This window comes from Mesoplodon densirostris, chromosome 1 (assembly GCF_025265405.1).
Source record: "Mesoplodon densirostris isolate mMesDen1 chromosome 1, mMesDen1 primary haplotype, whole genome shotgun sequence".
In the NCBI taxonomy this organism is placed as follows: Eukaryota; Metazoa; Chordata; class Mammalia; order Artiodactyla; family Ziphiidae; genus Mesoplodon; species Mesoplodon densirostris.
Window position 1 is genome coordinate 178,716,805 of NC_082661.1, and position 21,602 is coordinate 178,738,406.

At 47.9% G+C, this 21,602-nt stretch overlaps 2 protein-coding genes across 3 annotated transcripts in view; one reads left to right on the forward strand and one right to left on the reverse strand.

The window, feature by feature from the left end:
- PALD1 (phosphatase domain containing paladin 1) overlaps positions 1 to 21,602 on the reverse strand; it is a 167,082-nt gene that overhangs the window by 42,103 nt on the left and 103,377 nt on the right. The window lies entirely within an intron of this gene.
- PRF1 (perforin 1) lies at positions 1,281 to 3,883 on the forward strand. Its single transcript, XM_060092106.1, has 2 exons — positions 1,281 to 1,819; positions 2,755 to 3,883. The coding sequence occupies exons 1-2, from the start codon at positions 1,281 to 1,283 to the stop codon at positions 3,881 to 3,883; spliced, it is 1,668 nt and encodes a 555-aa protein (XP_059948089.1).

Genomic DNA, 21,602 nt, shown 5'->3' on the forward strand with positions numbered 1-21,602 from the left:
CCACCCTGGGCTTCAGTTTTCTCTTATACGAAATGAAGAGCTTAGAGTACACAGTCTTTAAGGCCCCTTCAAAGGCTGACAGTTAAAACTGAGAAAGCTGGAAACGGGCTCCCCTGGGAAATAATATGACGAGGGTCAGGATGGAGACTGAGTTCTTTAGATTAAGGTTATGAACTATGCTGCCTAAGCAAGATGATCGGAGGGTCTTCAGCAGACTCCCCTTCTCCTATTTACCTCCCTGGGGCCTGCCATTTTGCCTAGAATTCCACCATTCAAGCCACTCCTTTAGGTAAGGCATGGAAGGTTCCAGCTGGAATACAGGGGAAGTTCCTGCTCTCCGTAATCCCCCGGGCCTCGGACAAGCTGCTGTCCCTGGCAGGTGCCAGAGTGGAGAGGCCTCTGAGGAGCTCAGTCTGGACGGGGTAGAGAGAGGAGATTCCAGATCATAAGCAGGCCCAGTGAAGCTCCAGAGCCGCCTCAAAGTGAGGAAGAAACTTTCAGCTAAGCACTGTCCAATAGTCGGCAATAGGCAGCTTGCAGACACAGCCAGAATCCCGAGGAGCGTGGCAGGGAATACCAAAGGGGAGACAAGCGTCAGGAGGGCAAACCGAACGACCCCTCCCCACACAGGATCTAGGGGCACAGGCGCATAGGCTGCTTTTATTCTAGAATTCAGGCTGACGTTCTTCCATGAGCTCAGAGAGAGGGCCCCGAAGGGGAAATGGGGAGAATGAGGGTGACGCACAACCTCATTTCTTTTCCAATTCTGTTAAGGGCTTAATGGGGGTGGGGGGAGATAATGAGAGAGGTGAGGTGAGGAAAGAAAGCATGGCTTGTTCTTGGGTCGACAATAATACCTCTCCAGAATCCAGGCTTCCCTAGAGTTCCCAGATTCCCCAGATTCCTCTCCAAATCTTCTACGGCTACTCTCCGTCCCCGCCTCTGCACGCAGAGACCCCCTCCCCACCAGCAGTAGCTGTGGTCCTGGGGACAAAACCATCCATCTGGATTCCCATTTGGCCTTAAATAGTGAAATCCTAGCAAGGGTCTCCTCCTGGCTGTGTGACCTTGGGCGAGTCCACTCCCCTCTTTGGGTCCATCTGTACAATGTAGGGGGTGGACAAGGTTTGTAAAGGCCATGCCAGCTCTGACATCCAATGACTTAGGAGATATCTCATTCCCTCCCCATCCCATAAGGCCTGATAAGCTACAGTTGGAGGAGGGGTCGGCCCTCCTCCATGCCCCTGCCCACAGATTCCGCCCTCTGTCTCCACAGCTCCATGGCCTCCCGAGCGCTCCTCCCCGGCATCCTCCTCCTGCTTCTGCCCGCCCCCGCCCCTGCCCCCTGCTATACGGCCGCACGCTCTGAGTGCCGGCGCAACCTCAGGTTCGTGCCGGGCTCCTGGCTGGCAGGGGAGGGCGTGGATGTGACCAGCCTCCGGCGCTCAGGCTCCTTCCCGGTGGACACACAGCGCTTCCTGCGGCCCGACGGCACCTGCACCCTCTGCCGCAACGCCCTGCAGCAGGGCGCCCTCCAGCGCCTGCCCCTGGCGCTCACCGACTGGCGCGCCCAGGGTTCGGGCTGCAACCGCAAAGTGCTCAAGGGTGAGGGTCGCTCCACCGAGGAGGTGGCTGGGGCGGCGGCCAACAGCATCCGTAACGACTGGCAGGTGGGGCTGGACGTGACTCCCAAGCCTAGCAGCAACGTGCGCGTGACCATGGCAGCCTCGCACTCCCGGGAAGCCAACTTCGCGGCCCAGAAGACTCACCAGGACCAGTACCGCTTCAGCCTGGACTCGGTGGAGTGTCGCTTCTACAGGTGAGCGCCGGGGTTGGGGGGGAGTGGAGGGTGGACGGGGCTTAGAAAAGGCGTGGGAAACTCGGGGTGGTCTGGGAGCCCTGGAATGGCAGCGTGGGGAGCTGGAGGCTGCTTCCGCCAGGAGGAGAGGGCAGTCCTGGTTCTCGCGTACCCCCTTCCCTGAGGCCCTGATCTGGAAGAACCCAGGGAGAGAACAGGTGGAGGGCGAGCCAGCAAGGCTATGCTCAGAGCCCCAGGTGGTGCCAGTTTGGTCTACTGAGCAGCCAACCGCCACTTCCCTGGGCATTGCTAGCTTCCTGCGGGCAGGAGGCCTGGCTGGGTCCCTCCTATCCCTGGGCCTCTTTCATCCGTTCAAGCGCTCTTCATTTCTGCCTTGCCAGGCTCTCCGCTAAGAACTCGGGCTACAGGGTGAACAACAGCAGCCACGCCCTAAGCCCTCGGGGACCTAGTCACTCTAAGAAAGGCATGGTCTCCGTGGGACCCAGAGTCACCCACCCTGACTTCTCTCACGGCAGGCCATGTTTCCCACACAGTGAGACAGGGTGCTCCTGCCTGCGTGGCCGGAGTTGTCAGGAGCCCAGGTATACAAGGCCCAACCCAGGGGACAGACAGATAAAGGCCACAGGACTAGGTTCCAAAGCCAGAGAGATACCACCGGTGTTATACCATCACTTTTAAAATTAGAAAAGAAAAAACTTTTTTTGAAAAAGAAAGACAAAAATACCTATACGAAGTACCTAGGTCACCAAGGGGCAACAGGCAGGGTGGGTTTCCCTGCTGGCTTGGCAGTTCAGAGCTTGAGCTTTGGAGCCAGGCCACCTGGGTCCAAGTCCTAGTTCTACCACTTAATGCGACCTTGGGCAATCTCACAGGAGTTACTCAGGGGAAAACACTACCCACCACTGGGCCCACCTGATGTTTTTCTCTCGCCTCAGTTTCCACCTGGTGCACACTCCCCCACTGCACCCTGAGTTCAAGAGGGCCCTCAAGACCCTGCCCCACCACTTCAACATCTCCACCGAGCCTGACTACCGGAGGCTCATCTCCAGCTACGGCACCCACTTCATCCGGTCCATGGAGCTGGGCGGCCGCGTCTCGGCCCTCACCGCCCTGCGCACCTGCGAGCTGGCCCTGGAAGGGCTCACGGCCCAGGGGGTTGAGGACTGCCTGGCCGTCGAGGCCGAGGTCAGCATAAGAAGCCACGCCAGTGCCTCGTCGGCATTCAAGGCGTGTGAGGAGAAGAAGAAACAGCACAAGATGGGGACCTCCTTCCACCAGGCCTACCGGGAACGCTGTTCTGAGGTCGTTGGCGGCCACCACACGTCCATGCATGACCTGCTGTTCGGGAACCAGGCCGGGCCCGAGCAGTTCTCAGCCTGGGTGGCCTCGTTGCTGGACAGCCCCGGCCTGGTGGACTACACGCTAGAGCCACTCCACATGCTCCTGGACAGCCAGGACCCGCGACAGGAGGCGCTCAGGCAGGCTGTGAGCAAGTACGTGACGGACAGGGCACGCTGGAGGGACTGCAGCCGCCCGTGCCCCCCGGGGCAGCGCAAGAACCCTAAGGACCCGTGCCAGTGCCTGTGCCATGGCTCGGCGACCACCAACCAGGACTGCTGTCCCAGGAAGAGGGGCCTGGCCCACCTGGAGGTCATGAACTTCCTGGCGACGGGTCTGTGGGGAGACTGGACCACTGCCACGGACGCCTACCTGAAGGTCTTCTTCGGCGGCCAGGAGCTGAGGACCGACCCAGTGTGGAACAATAACCACCCCAGGTGGATGACACGGCTGGACTTCGGGGATGTGGTCCTGATCACAGGGGGCCCCCTGAGGGTGCAGGTCTGGGACGCAGACTATGGCTGGGACGATGACCTTCTTGGTACCTGTGACCAGACTCCAAAGTCTGGCTTACACGAGGTGAAGTGCCACCTGAAGCACGGTCACCTGAGATTCTCCTACCATGCTAAGTGCTTGCCTCACCTGGCTGGGGGGACATGCCTGGAGTACGCCCCCCAAGGGCTTCTGGGGGAGCCTCCAGGAAACCGGAGTGGGCCAGTGTGGTGAGAGCAGTGGGCCCTGAGAGGACCAGTGTGCCAAATTGGAGGGGTCTCACGAAGGGACCCAGAGGGCCCATCTCCATATCCATTAGACAGTTGGAAAACTGAGGCTTTTTTTTTTTCAGTGAGGTGGCTGAATTTACAGGCCGGCCCTGAGTCACCCTGTCCAAACTACCTTAGCTCTTCGATATTCTCAAGCCCCAGAAATGAGCTGGAGTTGGGCCACGCCCTACAGCCACTGCTACACAGGCCTCAGCTCAGGTCAGGAGCCGGGCAGAAGGCCTAGAGGCTGGTCCCACCAGGCTGCCTGGTGTCATTTGTACCATTCCCTTGCAGCCCCTCTTCTAGCGTGGTGAATTCTTCATCATATTAGATCCAACCCCTTTGGCCTCAGCTGCTCTGTTTGCTGTTTTCTCTGCCCACCAAGCTTTGCCTCTCGTAGGAGCATCTCAACACAGGACTCCAGGTAGGAGTCAAATCCAGAGCTCTCTTGACCTGTTTCACTGTGTGCACAGCCTGACAGAGGACCAATAAATGTGATGTGATGGTGACCATGATGGTGTTGGTTGTGGCAGAGGAGAGGATGGGAACCAAACACAGCCTTGGAGATAAACTTCTACGTTAGCAACCCTACCCAACAGAACAGGTGGTTGACCCCAGGGGTAGGCAAATAATGTAAATAAACTGTTTTTCCACTTTGGCTGGAAATGGGGGGGACCCAAAATATTTTACTTTCCTCATAACTCTCTGATTCGAGTAACAGCAGCATAAACAGTGATAAATGCCAATGGGCATTCAGCTCTGAGCAGAGAAACAAGAGGGACTCGTGAGGATTCTGGTGAACCGAAGGGCACGTCTTATCCAGGGAGGGGGTCGGGGGAGGGGCAGTCTGCACCAGCCAAACATTCCCAGGAAGGAATGTGAGCCCAGTGCTGCCAGGTTTTCTAATTTCTTAAAGTAACCAGAAATCCCAGCATGACTTCTAAGTGTTGGCAATTCATTTCACTTTGTAAAAATAAACCTATATGGGCAAGCACAGTACGAACCAAAGAGGACATGTATGCAGGCCATGACTGATCCGGAGCAACCAGTTTGGAAACTCTGATTTCAGCAGAACCCATCTGGCAGACTTAACAGCTCTCCCCTGTCCCACAGTTCGAGGACAGAAGGCAGTGGTTTCAACCAGCTAGTGTCTGAGGGCCTCCTGGGCTCGGCATGCAGGAATCCCCAGAGCCTCAGGTTGTGATATAAAATGAACTGGTCCTTGTTTCATGTGCCTGGGACACAGGCCTCAGAACACAGGCCCATGGGGTGGGCGGCAAGATTCAGGGTAGCTTCCTAGACCTGGTAGGATTCGTCTGTGAAGGGCCGTTGTCAGTGGGGTTCAGAGTTGCTGACACAGCCCTCCTGACTCTCTTTGAAACGCCCTACAAATTAAGCCCTTTGAGGTCCGCGTGGACCCATAGGCTCAAAAGCCCAGCAGTGACATTGCACTGACCCTGGATCCCCAAGTTGGGTAGGGGGATTGCCAAGCCCTAGAAGCCTGGTTGAAACCACCATTCTTACACCTTTCCCTTCACAGCCACATGCACAAACAAGAGCACAAGAGAAACCACGCAACTTCATGCTGCCTGCTGCACTCATTGAAAGTAACCATGGGTATGGGCCGTACCCTCAAGGAAAGCAAGGCCAGGGCAGGCCTGGCTCCGGAAACAACTCTGACAAGAGATGGCAGGCTTGTTCTAGTCCCCACGTGGTCAGTGACCTCCAGCAAGTCCCCCTGAGCCTTGGTTTCTCCAAAAGGACAATCTGTTTTACTCCCTTCCCAGGACTGTTTGGAAGGGGGCCACGAGCCTTTCTAGAAGGTCAGTGCTATAGAAGCAGTCCTGGAAGTTCATCTGCTTAACCCTCCCAGTTTTGCATTTAAGGAAACTGAGGCTCAGAAGAAGGGATTTGACCGTGGTTGCTGAGGTTAGTGGCTGAGCCAGGTCTCCGTGAGTCGTGGGCACTCCACTCTGAGCACAGCTCTGGAGAGACCCGTGGGACCCCGACAGGAGGGCCCTTGGGGGAAAGGAGTGGTATTACCGAGGAAGAGGAATGGCTGATGTTGTTGAGGGGCAGCTATGGAGCTCTCAGCCCTAATGAGACATTTTCATTGACATTTCGCTGACATTTTGTCACACTTGGGGCCCCTTGTTTGTTCGGGATGTCCCTTGCTGTGCCTGGTGTCTTCCATCTGCCCTCAGGTCTCATCCGTACCCTGCTCCACCCAGCTCTGGCCCGGAGGCTGGCCGATCTGAGTCCGCCTGTCAGTGAGCAAGATATGGGAGGAAGAGAGAAGGGGAGAGCACAGTGACAGGCCATGGCCTGCCCTCAGTGCCTCTCAGTGAGGTGGCCTTGGGTTGACTGTGTCCCTGTATCACTGCTCCTCTCTGGGAAGTCTCTGCATGTCTCTCTCTTTCTGGGTTCCAGCCACTGCTTCCTCCTCTCGTCCCTTCAGACCTAGGGATGGTAACCGCTTCACCACTACTAATCCCGAGTTATTGTACTACCCCTTCTGCGTCTCTACAGCCCCCTACACCTTTGTAAATAGGCCCTTTATAAAAACAAATAAACAAATAAATAAAAACCCTCCTCAAGGGCTTCCCTGGTGGCACAGTGGTTGAGGGTCTGCCTGCCAATGCAGGGGACACGGGTTCGTGCCGCGGGGCGGCTGAGCCCGTGAGCCACGGCCGCTGAGCCTGCGCATCCGGAGCCTGTGCTCCGCGACGGGAGAGGCCACAACAGTGAGAGGCCCGCATACCGCAAAAAAAAAAAAAAAAAAAAAAACCCTCCTCAAATTACCATAATTTGAATATGCCATTTAGGCTGTGGTCTAAGTGTTTGTGTCTCCCCACAATTCATGTATTGAAATAGTAATCCTCAGGGTGATTGTATTAGGAGGTGGGGCCTTTGGAGGTGATTAGGTCATGAGGGTGGTGCCCTCATAATGTAGGTTACTGCCATTATAAAAGAGGCCCCAGAGAGATCCCTGGTCCCTTCCCCTATGTGAGGACACAGTGAGAAAATGCCTTCTATAAACCAGAAAGCAGGCCCACTGAATCTGCCAGCACCTTGATCTTGGACTTCCAGCCTCTAGAACTGTAAGAAATAAATTTCTGTTGTTTAAAAACCACCCAGTTTGGGGCTTCCCTGGTGGCGCAGTGGTTGAGAGTCTGCCTGCTGATGCAGGGGACATGGGTTCGTGCCCCGGTCTGGGAAGATCCCATATGCCGTGGAGCGGCTGGGCCCCTGAGCCATGGCCGCTGAGCCTGCGCGTCCGGAGCCTGTGCTCCGCAACGGGAGAGGCCACAACAGTGAGAGGCCCGCGTACCGCAAAAAACAAAAAACAAAAAAAACCCCCACCCAGTTTGGAGTATTTTGTTATAGCAGCCTGAACAGATTAGGACAGCTTCCTATAGGGGTGCTGATGGCACACCACCAATGAGTCTGGTGGGAAGCAGAGCCACCTCCCCTCAGAAGCTGAAAATGCCCTATTCTTGCTTCTCCAACCTCCCCTGCAACTAGGAAAGGACATGTGACTGGATCTGCCAGTCAGATGCAGCTGCCCAGGCATGGGGTCCCTTCAGAAGCTGATGCTGAGACCAGATTAGCGTACAGGTAATTATGTTGGAAGTGACCCCAGGAAGCCCACTAGGGGAGAGGGCAAGTAGGCCAGGGGAGGGAGGGTGACCCATAACGGGCTTTATCCAGCAAGTCACCATATGGGCAACCAGAGCCAATGAAGAGTTATCCCAGCTGGGATGGAGGGAGCTGGGCGGCCATACACCACTTCCCATGTGTCACTGGTTAGGGCTGAATTATTTTTCTACTTATTTCACCCAGACTTGGCTTCTATTTCTGGCAACTAATAACCCTGGTGATGACACCATTCCATCCTTCCCCTTGCTGCTTCAACACCCCCATCCCCTTTCCCAACTGTCCTCCCACCCCACCCTGGTGGGCCCTGTCCTTAGAGCCACCATTCAATTGCCCCCAGCACTTCCCTCCCCAGGGCATGGAGCACAGAAGGGCAGGGACCTTTCATGGGTTCCATCATTCACCGATGGTTACTGAGCACCTTCTGTCAACCAGGTCCTGGGGCCAGTGAACAAGCCATGCGGCGCATCTGTCTCCTTGTGGCCTGTGTCTCATGGGGAGATGATGTGGGCCCGGAGGAGATTCAGGGAGCAGGGTGGCACTCAGGCTGTGGGCTGGGCTGAATTGCTTTTTTTTTCCTCTCTCTCTCTCCCCGCCCAAGTGATCTCTTCCAAGACTTCGGGCTGGGGTTGACAACAGCCTGGTTTTTGTTTTTTATGCAGTTGCCACAGCACCTTCATCTCCCTTCAAACACACTTCGTGGTCTCTGAGGTGTGGCCCCCAGCTGCTGTGGCGGCGGCGTGTCTCTGACGTGTGAGTGGAGGAGGATCTGCTGGAGGACAGCAGTCTGGGGGTGGGGAGAGCCCGGGGGGAGTTGCAGGGGGCCCCTTGCAGCTTTGATAGGCTGTGAGTCCTCTCTGCAATGATCTTCATTCCCCCACATCCGTCACCAAGGCCAGCCAGTTCAGCCTCTTCTGCTCATAACCACAGCCTCTCTGGCCCAGGCCATCAGCATCTCTTGCTTGGACGAGTCTTCCTGTGGCCTCCTCACTGATCACTAGGCTCCTGTCTCCCCCTCACCCTCCCTCCAACTCACAGCCACAGTGGTGCTGGCACCCTCCCCGTATCCCCTCAGCCTGCTCCATGCTGGCCCTCCATGTCTGCCTGAAGGTCCCATGGGGAGGCCAGAAGTGCTGGGGATCAGTGTCCATGCCCGACCCAGCCCGGAAGAGCCCTCAACCGATGGCTAATGGGAAGTGGTGTATAAATAGCCCAGCTCCCTCTGCCTGGGCGGGGGGGATAACTCTGAGGGGCATATTCTGCAGTGGCTCCCAGAGTTTCCCAACAGGGTTAAGCTCCAGTACTCACAATGGTGACCTGCTTGACCCCAAGCACTCTCCCGGCTGTCTCCCTTCCCGGTCTCAATTCCCCACTTCCCTACTGGTATTATCTGGAATCACCTCCCACATAAACTACCTGTTTGCAAATGCCTGTCTTAAGGTCTGTCTCTGGGGAAACCAGCTAAGATGCACATCTGACCACATCATTGCCTCGCTTGAAACTCTTCATTGGTTCCTTGTGGCTCTTGCGATGCAGTCCACAGCCCCTAGTGTGATCCACACGCTGACCTCACTCTCAACTCTGCCTTTCCCGCCCCCTACCCCGCCCATCGCCCAAGCCCTGCCTCACTGAGCATGTTCACTCCTCTGTTGGCCACGCTCTCTCTAGCTCTTCACATGTGCTGCCACCTCTTTCTGGAACTTTTCTCCTCTAACCAGACTAAGTCCTCCTCAGCCTTCAGGCTTCAGCTTCAAAGGTGGCTTCCTCTGGGAAGCCTTCCCTGGCTTGCAGGTCTAGGTCATGGACCCCCGTACCCTGCTCCCATAGTCCTCATTATTTCCCCATCACATTGCCGTGAGGCCAAGGGCCATTTGTATCTTATTCACAGTTGAATCAACTAGTCCAGCACCTAACATAAGTTTGATCCTTGAAAAATATTGGATGGGTGATTAGATGGATAAATCAATGAATGAATAAAACCTACCAAAGAATCTTCCAGCCTCTGCTTGAACTCTCCCAGAGACAGTGAACTCATTACCTCTGAAGGTAGCTGTTCTACACAGAAGGAAGAAGGTTCTAACCATGAACCATCATGTGACACAGAAACCGACCTCTTTATAACGTCCAGCCCTGGTCGTGGATCAGGGATTCTGTGTCTAGATCTCTGGTCCCGTCTCTGACTTGGTTGGGCTGAAGCACCACTAAGCTGATTCCAGTCCAGGCAACAGTTGTCCCTCGCTCCTCTTTGTGTAATGGAGCCACAGAAGGGCCACACACTGCCTGGGTCAAGGTGGACATGGGACTGGGTCAGCCACCCTCCTCTCTGTTACTGACAGTAGAAGCAAGAACCTCTCATGGGAGGGAGACCTTCAAGATGGTGGAAAAGTAAGACGGAGATCACCTTCCTCCCCACAAATACATCAGAAATACATGTACATGTGGAACAACTCCTACAGAACACCTGCTGAATGCTGGCAGAAGACCTCAGACCTCCCAAAAGGCAAGAAACTCTCCACGTACCTGGGTAGGGCAAAAGAAAAAAGAAAAAACAGAGACTAAATAATAGGGACGGGACCTGCACCAGTGGGAGGGAGCCGTGAAGGAGGAAAGGTTTCCACACACGAGGAAGCGCCTTCGTGGGTGGAGACTGCGGGTGGCAGAGGAGGGAAGCTTCGGAGTCACGGAGGAGAGCACAGCAACAGAGGGCAAAGCGGAGAGATTCCCGCACAGAGGATCGGCGCCGACCGGCACTCACCAGCCCGAGAGGCTTGTCTGCTCACCCGCCGGGACAGGTTGGGGCTGGGAGCTGAGGCTCGGGCTTCGGAGGTCGGATCCCAGGGAGGGCACTGGGGTTGGCCGCGTGAACACAGCCTGAAGGGGGCTAGTGCACCCCAGCTAGCCGGGAGGGAGTCCGGAAAAAAGTCTGCACCTGCCTAAGAGGCAAGAGACCATTGTTTCGGGGTGCGTGAGGAGAGGTGATTCAGAAAACCGCCTAACCGAGCTCCAGAGAAGGGCGAGAGCCACAGCTATCAGCGCAGACCCCAGAGACGGGCATGAGATGCTAAGGCTGCTGCTGCCGCCACCAAGAAGCCTGTGTGCAAGCACAGGTCACGATCCACATCTCCCCTCCTGGGAGCCTGTGCAGCCCGCCACTGCCAGGGTCCCGGGATCCAGGGACAACTTCCCCAGGAGAACACATGGTGCACCTCAGGCTGGTGCAATGTCACACCGGCGTCTGCCAACGCAGGCTTACCCCGCATCCATACCCCTCCCTCCCCCCAGCCTGAGTGAGCCAGAGCCCCCGAATCAGCTGCTCCTTTAACCCTGCCCTGTCTGCGCAGGAACAGACACCCTCAGGCGACCTACATGCAGAGGCAGGGCCACATCCAAAGCTGAACCCCAAGAGCTGTGCGAACAAAGAAGAGAAAGGGAAATTGCTCCCAGCAGCCTCGGGAGCAGTGGATTAAACCTCCACAATCAACTTCATGTACCCTGCATCTGTGGAATACCTGAATAGACAATGAATCATACAAAATTGAGGAGGTGGACTTTGGGAGCGATGATATATATATTTTTTTCCTTTTTCTCTTTTTGTGAGTGTGTGTGTATGCTTCTTTATGTGATTTTGTCTGTATAGCTTTCCTTTGGCCATTTGTCCTAGGGTTCTGTCCATCCGGTTTTTTTTTTGTTGCTATTTTGCTTTTTGGTTTTTTTTTAATATAGTTTTTAGCACTTATTATCATTGCTAGATTTGTTTTTTGGTTTGGATGCTCTCGTTTTTCTTTTTATTATTACTTTTTAATTTTTTTAATAATTGTTTTTTATTTTTTATTTTAATAACTTAATTTTATTTTATTTCTTTATTTATTTTATTTCTCCCTTTTCTTCTGAGCCGTCTGGCTGACACGGTCTTGGTGCTCCGGCCGGGTGTCAGGCCTGTGCCTAAAATCATAATAAGGACACAGACACTCCAAAACACACCACCAGACATGGACCTGCCCACCAGAAAGACAAGATCCAGCCTCATCCTCCAGAACACAGGCACCAGTCCCCTCCACCAGGAAGCCTACACAAGCCACTGAACCAACCTTCGCCACTAGGGGCAGACACCAAAAACAATGGGAACTATGAACCTGCAGCCTGCAAAAAGGAGACCCCAAACACAGTAAGTTAAGCAAAATCAGAAACCAGAGAAACACACAGCAGATGAAGGAGCAAGGCAAAAACCCACCAGACCAAAAAAATGAAGAGGAAATAGTCTACCTGAAAAAGAATTCAGAGTAATGATAGAAAAGATGATCCAAATCTTGGAAATAGAATGGAGAAAATACATGAAGCATTAAACAAGGACCTAGAAAAACTAAAGAGGAAACAAGCAATGACAAACAACACAATAAATGAAATTTAAAATTCTCTAGAAAGAATAAATAACTGAGGCAGAAGAACGGAGAAGTGACCTGGAAGATAAAACAGTGGAAATAACTACCGCAGAGCAGAAAAAAGAATGAAAAGAATTGAGGACACTCTCAGAGACCTCGAGGACAACATTAAATGAACCAACATTCAAATTATAGGGGTCCCAGAAGAAAAAGAGAAAAAGAAAGGGACTGAGAAAATATTTGAAGAGATTATAGCTGAAAACTTCCCTAATAGGGGAAAGGAAATAGTTAATCAAGCTCAGGAAGCGCAGAGAGTCCCATACAGGCTAAATCCAAGGAGAAACATGCCAAGACACATATTAATCAAACTAACAAAAATTAAATACAAAGAAAAAATATTAAAAAGCAGCAAGGGAAAACAAACAAATAACATAGAAGGGAATCCCCATAAGGTTAACAGCTGATCTCTCAGCAGAAACTCTGCAAGCCAGAAGGGGAGAGGCAGGACATATTTAAAGAGATGAAAGGGAAAAACCTTTCAAGCAAGGATCTCATTCAGATTCGATGGAGAAATTAAAACCTTTACAAAGAAGCAAAAGCTAAGAGAATTCATCACCAGCAAACCAGCTTTACAATAAATGCTAAAGGAACTTCTCCAGGCAGGAAACACAGGAGAAGTAAAAGACCTACAAAAACACACCCAAAACAATTAAGAAAATGGTAATAGGAGCATACATATCAATAATTACCTTAAATGTAAATGGATTAAACGCTCCAACCAAAAAACACAGACTGACTGAATGGATACAAAAACAAGATCCGTATATATGCTGTCTACAAAAGACCCGCTTCAGACCTAGGGACACATACAGACTAAAAGTGAAGGGATGAAAAAAGATATTCCATGCAAATGGAAATCAAAAGAAAGCTAGAGGGCATCCCTGGTGGCGCAGTGGTTGAGAGTCCGCCTGCCGATGCAGGGGATATGGGTTCGTGCCCCGGTCTGGGAGGATCCCATATGCCGCGGAGCGGCTGGGCCCGTGAGCCATGGCCGCTGGGCCTGCGCATCCGGAGCCTGTGCTCCGCAATGGGAGAGGCCACAACAGTGAGAGGCCCGCATACCGCAAAAAAAAAAAAAAAAAAAAAAAAAAAAAGAAAGCTAGAGTAGCAATCTCATATGAGACAAAACAGACTTTAAAATAAAGACTATTACAAGAGGCAAAGAAGGATACTACATAAGGATCAAGGGATCAATCCAAGAAGAACATATAACAATTGTAAATATTTACACACCCAACATAGGAGCACCTCAATACATAAGGCAAATGGTAACAGCCACAAAAGGGGAAATCGACAGTAACACAAGCATAGTAGGGGACTTTAACACCCCACTTTCACCAATGCACAGATCAAGATGAAAATAAATAAGGAAACACAAGCATTAAATGACATTAAACAAGATGGACTTAATTGATATTTTTAGGACATTCCATCCGAAAACAACAGAATACACTTTCTTCTCAAGTGCTCATGGAACATTCTCCAGGATAGATCACATGTTGGGTCACAAATTAAGCCTTGGTAAATTTAAGAAAATGAAATTGTATCAAGTATCTTTTCTGACCACAATGCTATGAGACTAGATATCAATTACAGGAATAAATCTGTAAAAAATACAAATACATGGAGGTTAAACAATACACTACTTAATAACCAAGAGATCACTGAAGAAATCAAAGAGGAAACCAAAAAATACCTAGAAACAAATGACAACGAAAACATGATGAACCAAAATCAATGGATGCAGCAAAAGCAGTTCTAAGAAGGAAGTTTATAGCAATACAATCCTACCTCAAGAAACAAGAAAAATCTCAAATGAACAACCTAACCTTACACCTAAAGCAATTAGAGAAAGAAGAACAAAAAAGCCCCAAAGTTAGCAGAACAAAAGAAATCATAAAGATCAGATCAGAAATAAATAAAAAGAAATGAAGGAAACAATAGCAAAGATCAATAAAGCTAAAAGCTGGTTCTTTGAGAAGATAAACAAAATTGATAAACCATTAGCCAGACTCATCAAGAAAAACATGGAGAAGACTCAAATCAACAGAATTAGAAATGAAAAAGGAGAAGTAACAACTGACACTGCAGAAATACAGAGGATCATGAGAGATTACTACAAGCAACTCTATGCCAATAAAATGGACAACCTGGAAGAAATGGACACATTCTCAGAAAAGCATAACCTTCCGAGACTGAAGCAGGAAGAAATAGAAAATATAAACAGACCAATCACAAGCACTGAAATTGAGACTGTTTTTAAAATCTTCCAATAAACAAAAGCCCAGGACCAGATGGCTTCACAGGTAAATTCTATCAAACGTTTAGAGAAGACATAACATCTATCATTCTCAAACTCTTCCAAAATATAGCAGAGGGAGGACCACTCCCAAACTCATTCTACGAGGCCACCATCACCCTGATACCAAAACCAGACAAAGATGTCACAAAAAAAGAAAACTACAGGCCAATATCACTGATGAATATACATGCAAAAATCCACAACAAAATACTAGCAAACAGAATCCAACAGCACATTAAAAGGATCATACACCCCGATCAAGTGGGATTTATCCCAGGAATGCAAGGATTCTTCAATATACACAAATCAGTCAATGTGATAGACCATATTAACAAACTGAAGGATAAAAAGCATATGATCATCTCAATAGATGCAGAAAAAGCTTTTGACAAGATTCAACACCCATTTATGACAAAAACCCTCCAGAAAGTAGGCATAGAGGGAACTTACCTCAACATAATAAAGGCCATATATGACAAACCCACAGCCAACATCGTTCTCAGTGGTGAAAAACTGAAACCATTTCCACTAAGATCAGGAACAAGACAAGGTTGTCCACTCTCACCACTGTTATTCAACATAGTTTTGGAAGTTTTAGCCACAGCAATCAGAGAAGAAAAAGAAATAAAAGAAATCCAAATCGGAAAAGAAGAAGTAAAGCTGTCACTGTTTGCAGATGACATGATACTAAACAGAGAATCCTAAAGATGCTACCAGAAAACTACTAGAGCTAATCAATGAATCTGGTAAAGTGGCAGGATACAAAATTAATGCACAGAAATCTCTGGCATTCCTGTACACTAATGATGAAAAATCTGAAAGAAATTAAGGAAGCACTCCCATATACCACTGCAACAAAAAGAATAAAATACCTAGGAATAAACCTACCTAAGGAGACAAAAGACCTATATGCAGAAAACTATAAGACACTGATGAAAGAAATTAAAGATGATACAAACAGATGGAGAAATATACCACATTCTTGGATTGGAAGAATCAACATTGTGAAAATGACTATGATACCCAAAGCAATCTACGGATTCATGCAGTCCCTATCGAAGTACCAATGGCATTTTTCACAGAACTAGAACAAATAATTTCACAGTCTGCATAGAAACAGAAAAGATCCCGAATAGCCAAAGTAATCTTCAGAAAGATAGAAGGAGCTGGAGGAATCAGGCTCCCAGACTTCAGACTATATTAAAAATCTACAGTAATCAAGACAGTATGGTACTGGCACAAAAACAGAAATATGGATGAATGGAGCAGAATAGAAAGCCCAGAGATAAACCCATGCACATATGGTCACCTTATCTTTGATAAAGGAGGCAAGAATATACAATGGAGAAAAGACAGCCTCTTCCATAAGTGGTGCTGGGAAAACTGGACAGGGACATGTAAAAGTATGAAATTAGAACACTCCCTAACACCATACACAAAAATAAACTCAAAATGGATTAAAGACCTAAATGTAAGGCCAGACAGTATAAAACTCTTAGAGGAAAACATAGGCAGAACACTCTATGACATAAATCACAGCAAGATCCTTTTGACCCACCTCCTAGAGAAATGGAAATAAAAACAAAAATAAATAAATGGGACCTAATGAAACTTAAAAGCTTTTGCACAGCAAAGGAAACCATGAACAAGACAAAAAGACAACCCTCAGAATGGGAGAAAATATTTTCAAATGGAGCAACTGCCAAAGGATTAATCTCCAAAATATACAAGTAGCTCATGCAGCTCAATATCAAAAAAACAAACAACCCAATCCAAAAAACAAAAAACCCAACCCAAGACCTAAATAGACATTTCTCCAAAGAAGATATACAGATTGCCAACAAACACATGAAAGGATGTTCAACATCACTAATCATTAGAGAAATGCAAATCAAAACTACAATGAGGTATCACCTCACACCAGTCAGAATGGCCATCATCAAAAAATCTACAAACAGTAGATGCTGGAGAGGGTGTGGAGAAAAGGGAACACTCTTGCACTGCTGGTGGGAATGTGAATTGGTACAGCCACTATGGAGAACAGTATGGAGGTTCCCTAAAAAACTAAAAATAGAACTACCATATGACCCAGCAATCCCACTACTGGGCATATACCCTGAGAAAACCATAATTTAAAAAGAGTCATGTACCAAAACGCAGCTCTATTTACAGTAGCCAGGACATGGAAGCAATCTAAGTGTCCATCGACAGATGAATGATTAAATAAGATGTGGCACATATATACAATGGAATATTACTCAGCCACAAAAAGAAACAAAACTGAGTTATTTGTAGTGAGGTGGATAGACCTAGAGTGTGTCATACAGAGTGAAGTAAGTCAGAAAGAGAAAAACAAATACCGCATGCTAACACCTATATATGGAATCTAAAAAAATTTTTTATATGGTTATGAAAAACCTAGGGGCAGGACAGGAATAAAGACGCAGATGTAGAGAATGGACTTGAGGACACGGGGAGGGGGAAGGGTAAGCTGGGACGAAGTGAGAGAGTGACATGGACATACATACACTACCAAATGTAAAATAGATAGCTAGTGGGAAGCAGCCTCATAGCACAAGGACAGAGAGATCAGCTCAGTGCTTTGTGACCACCTAGAGGGGTGGGATAGGGAGGGTGGGAGGGAGATGCAGGGGGGAGAAGATATGGGGATGTATGTATATGTATAGCTGATTCACTTTGCTATAAAGCAGAAACTAACACACCATTGTAAAGCAATTATACTCCAATAAAGATGTTTAAAAAATACAATGGGAAAGTAGAATGAACATATGATGTATCTAAAGCTGTATGTTCAAACTCAGATAACAACAAACTACTGAGCTTTATACGGGGATTCAATTTGCAAAATATCATTAGAACACTTTGAATTGAGGGTCAAACAGTTTCAGTATAATTGAAATCTTCTCTATATGCATTTATGCATAATAATGGATTTCTAAATCCCCAAGTATTTCTTACTGTGAAAACACTAAGTATGGAAATTATAGTCTAATATAATTTAGCAGTTCAATCAAATGAATAAATAATTGATAAATTAACATGTTCAGTTTTCAGGGTTCCAGTGAAATGTCTGTAACTCTTAGTTTTCAAACTGCCTGATTCTTTCTCCCCGACAGTTCCAAATTATTCTATTGTTGTTCTTTAGTTTGAAGATCTATTTGACCAATTTAAGTAGTATAATTTCAGTTTCAGTATATACATCTAAAATTATAAACCAGAAACCAAAGATAATTTCTTATAAGAGTTGTTGAAATGTGTTTGTAGCCTGTGCTATGACCACAGCAGAAACTCAATCAATATCTGTTTGCTATGGACTTCCATGGTGGCGCAGTGGTTGAGAATCTGCCTGCCAATGCAGGGGACACGGGTTCAAGCTCTGGTCTGGGAAGATCCCACATGCCGCGGAGCAACTAGGCCTGTGAGCCACAACTACTGAGCCTGCGCGTCTGGAGCTTCTGCTCCGCAATAATAGAGGCCACGACAGTGAGAGAGGCCCATGCCGCGATGAAGAGTGGCCCCTGCTCACCGCAACTAGAGAAAGCCCACGCACAGCAACGAAGACCCAACACAGCTATAAATTAATTAATTAATTTTTAAAATATCTGTTTGCTAAATAAGTGAATAAATGAATGAGTAAATCTGAAAAAAAAAAAAAAAAAAAAGAACCTCTCATGGAAGGCGAGGGATGGCTCTTGATTGTTACCTATCCAGACCTCTTGTTTCACAATGGGCTCAGTCACCAACTGAGTCAGTTCCAGCTGGGGCAGCTCTTTCTCTGGGCACAGCTGGTATCCACTTGGCCTAGGCAAGTTGTGACCCCAGAAAGGCCAGGCCTACCACCCTAACCTGCTCATGGGGCTCCCCTCCCCCACCCACCACCTGCCAGACAAGGTCCTTTCCAGCCAAGACTTCCACAGCCCAGGCGGCCAAACACCAAGCAGGGGCAGACTGGGCACCTGCCTGGCTTTTATCTGTTAGGGAGGGGGTGATAGGGTGGCAGGTGGGTCTGGTACAGCTAAGACCAAGGTCACTGGTTAGCATTACTGCCACACAGAAAGAGACCAACCTCCGTCACAGACAGGACCCTCAAGAGCAGCTAAGGACTGACAGCCAACCCAGGCCACACATGAAATGACCATGGCCACACGCTCACCCCAGACTAGCCAAAGAGACTTACCATATGAACCTTGACTTTGATCCAAGACTGAGCTCCAACCCCAACCAGTTCTCTTTAGTACATCACAATCACATAAAACTCCCTCCAGACCCTGGGGTCCCCTGCTGTAAAAGGAGGAGCTAGAACAATGACGTCTGCATGCTCTTTCAGCTGAGAGGGACTGGGCCCTGATTCCTCAAGCCGGCTGGTCCCTGACACTCAGTGGACATGGCCGAAGGACCCGACAGCCCTGTCACCCCGAATCTGCTGGGTGGGCAAACCCCAGAAGCACCACCCTCCCAATGCTTGGAAGAAGTCCTGCTCCACGAGCCCTTCTCTTCCCAAAAGCCAGATATGCAAGGCCGGCTGGCCAGAACTAGAACAGCTGCTATTGCTTTACAGGCTATAATGGCAATTTGTTTACTGTGGGGCTCGACTGCACATCTGGGCTCACAGTTAATCTCCACAACAGCTGGTTCCCTGCTTCTTCTTAAAAGGGCCATGACGTCAACCTGCTGGCAGGACACTGACTTTTCCCCTGGGAAAGCCAAACACCCCATGAGATCAACCAGCATGAAAGGGAAACATCTTTGTCTCCATCTCCTTTTTTTAAACATCTTTATTGGAGTATAATTGCTTTATAATGTGTTAGTTTCTGCTGCATAACAAAGTGAATCAGCTATATGTATACATATATCCCCATATCCTCTCCCTCTTGCGTCTCCCTCCCACCCTCCCTATCCCACCCCTCTAGGTGGTCACAAAGCACTGAGCTGATCTCCCTGTGCTATTCAGCTGCTTCCCACTAGCTACCTAATTTACATTTGGTAGCGTATATATGTCCATGCCACTCTCTCACTTCGTCCCAGCTTACCCTTCCCCCTCCACATGTCCTCAAGTCCATTCTCTACGTCTGCATCTTTATTGCTCTCCTGCCCCTAGGTTCTTTAGAACCTTTTTTTTTTTTAGATTCCATATATATGTGTTAGCATACAGTATTTCTCTTTCTGACACACTTCACTCTGTATGACAGACTCTAGGTCCATCCACCTCACTACAAATAACTCAATCTCATTTCTTTTTATGGATGAGTAATATTCCATTGTATACATGTGCCACACCTTTTTTTTGAAGTTTTGAATTTTATTTTACTTATTTTTTTATACAGCAGGTTCTTATTAGTTATCCATTTTATACATATTAGTGTGTATATGTCAATCCCAATCTCCCAATTCATCACACCACCACCCGCCCCCCACCACTTTCCCCACTTGGTGTCTGTAGCATTGTTCTCTACATCCGTGTCTCATTTTCTGCCCTGCAAACAGGTCCATCTCTACCATTTTTCTAGGTTCCACATATATGCGTTAATATATGATATTTGTTTTTCTCTTTCTGACTTACTTCACTCTGTATGACAGTCTCTAGATTCATCCATGTCTCTACAAATGACCCAAGTTCATTCCTTTTTATGGCTGAGTAATATTCCATTGGTATATATGTACTACATCTTCTTTATCCATTTGTCTGTCAATGGGCATTTAGGTTGCTTTCATGACCTGGCTATTGTAAATAGTGCTGCAATGAACATTGGAGTACATGACTCTTTTTGAATTATTGTTTTCTCAGGGTATATGCCCAGTAGTGGGATTGCTGGGTCATATGGTAGTTCTATTTTTAGTTTTTTAGGGAACCTCCATACTGTTCTCCATAGTGGCTGTATCAATCTACATTCCCACTAACAGTGCAAGAGGGTTCCCTTTTCTCCACACCCTCTCCAGCATTTATTGTTTGTAGATTTTTTGATGATGGCCATTCTGAACGGTGTGAGGTGATACCTCACTGTAGGCTTGATTTGCATTTCTCTAATAATTAGTGATGATGAGCATCCTTTCATGTGTTTCTTGGCAATCTGTATAGCTTCTTTGGGGAAATGTCTATTTCAGTCTTCTGCCCATTTTTGGATTGGGTTGTTTGTTTTTTTGATATGGAGCTGCATGAGCTGCTAGTATATTTTATATATTAATCCTTTGTCAGTTGCTTCCTTTGCAAATATTTTCTCCCATTCTGAGGGCTGTCTTTTCATCTCATTTACGGTTTCCTTTGCTGTGCAAAAGGTTTTAAGTTTCACTGGGTTCCCTTTGTTTATTTTTGTTTTTATTTCCATTTCTCTAGGAGGTGGGTCACAAAGGATCTTGCTGTGATTTATGTCATAGAGTGTTCTGCCGATGTTTTCCTCTAAGAGTTTTACAGTGTCTGGCCTTACATTTAGGTCTTTAATCCATTTTGAGCTTATTTTTGGGTATGGTGTTAGGGAGTGTTCTAAATTCATTCTTTTCCATGTAGCTGTCCAGTTTTCCCAGCACTACTTATGGAAGAGGCTGCCTTTTCTCCATTGTATATTCTTGCCTCCTTTATCAGGTGACCTCCTTTATAAGGTGACCATATGTGCATGGGCTTATCTCTGGGCTTTCTATCCTGTTCCATTGATCTATATTTCTGTTTTTGTGCCAGTACCATACTGTCTTGATTACTGTAGCATTTTAGGAAAGTACAGATTATTTTAGTCTGAAGTCCAGAAGCCTGATTCCTCCAGCTCTGTTTTTCTTTCTCAAGATTGCTTTCACTATTCAGGGTCTTTTCTGTTTCCATGCAGACTGTGAAATTATTTGTTCTAGTTCTGTGAAAAATGCCATTGGTAGTTTGATAGGGATTGCATGAATCTGTAGATTGCTTTAGGTATCATAGTCATTTTCACAATGTTGATTCTTCTAATCCAAGAACGTGGTATATTTCTCCATCTGTTTATATCATCTTTAATTTCTTTCATCAGTGTCTTATAGTTTTCTGCATATAGGTCTTTTGTCTCCTTAGGTAGGTTTATTCCTAGGTATTTTATTCTTTTTGTTGCAGTGGTATATGGGAGTGCTTCCTTAATTTCTTTCAGATTTTTCATCATTAGTGTATGGGAATGCAAGAGATTTCTGTGCATTAATTTTGTATCCTGCCACTTTACCAGATTCATTGATTAGCTCTAGTAGTTTTCTGGTAGCATCTTTAGGATTCTCTGTTTAGTATCATGTCATCTGCAAACAGTGACAGCTTTACT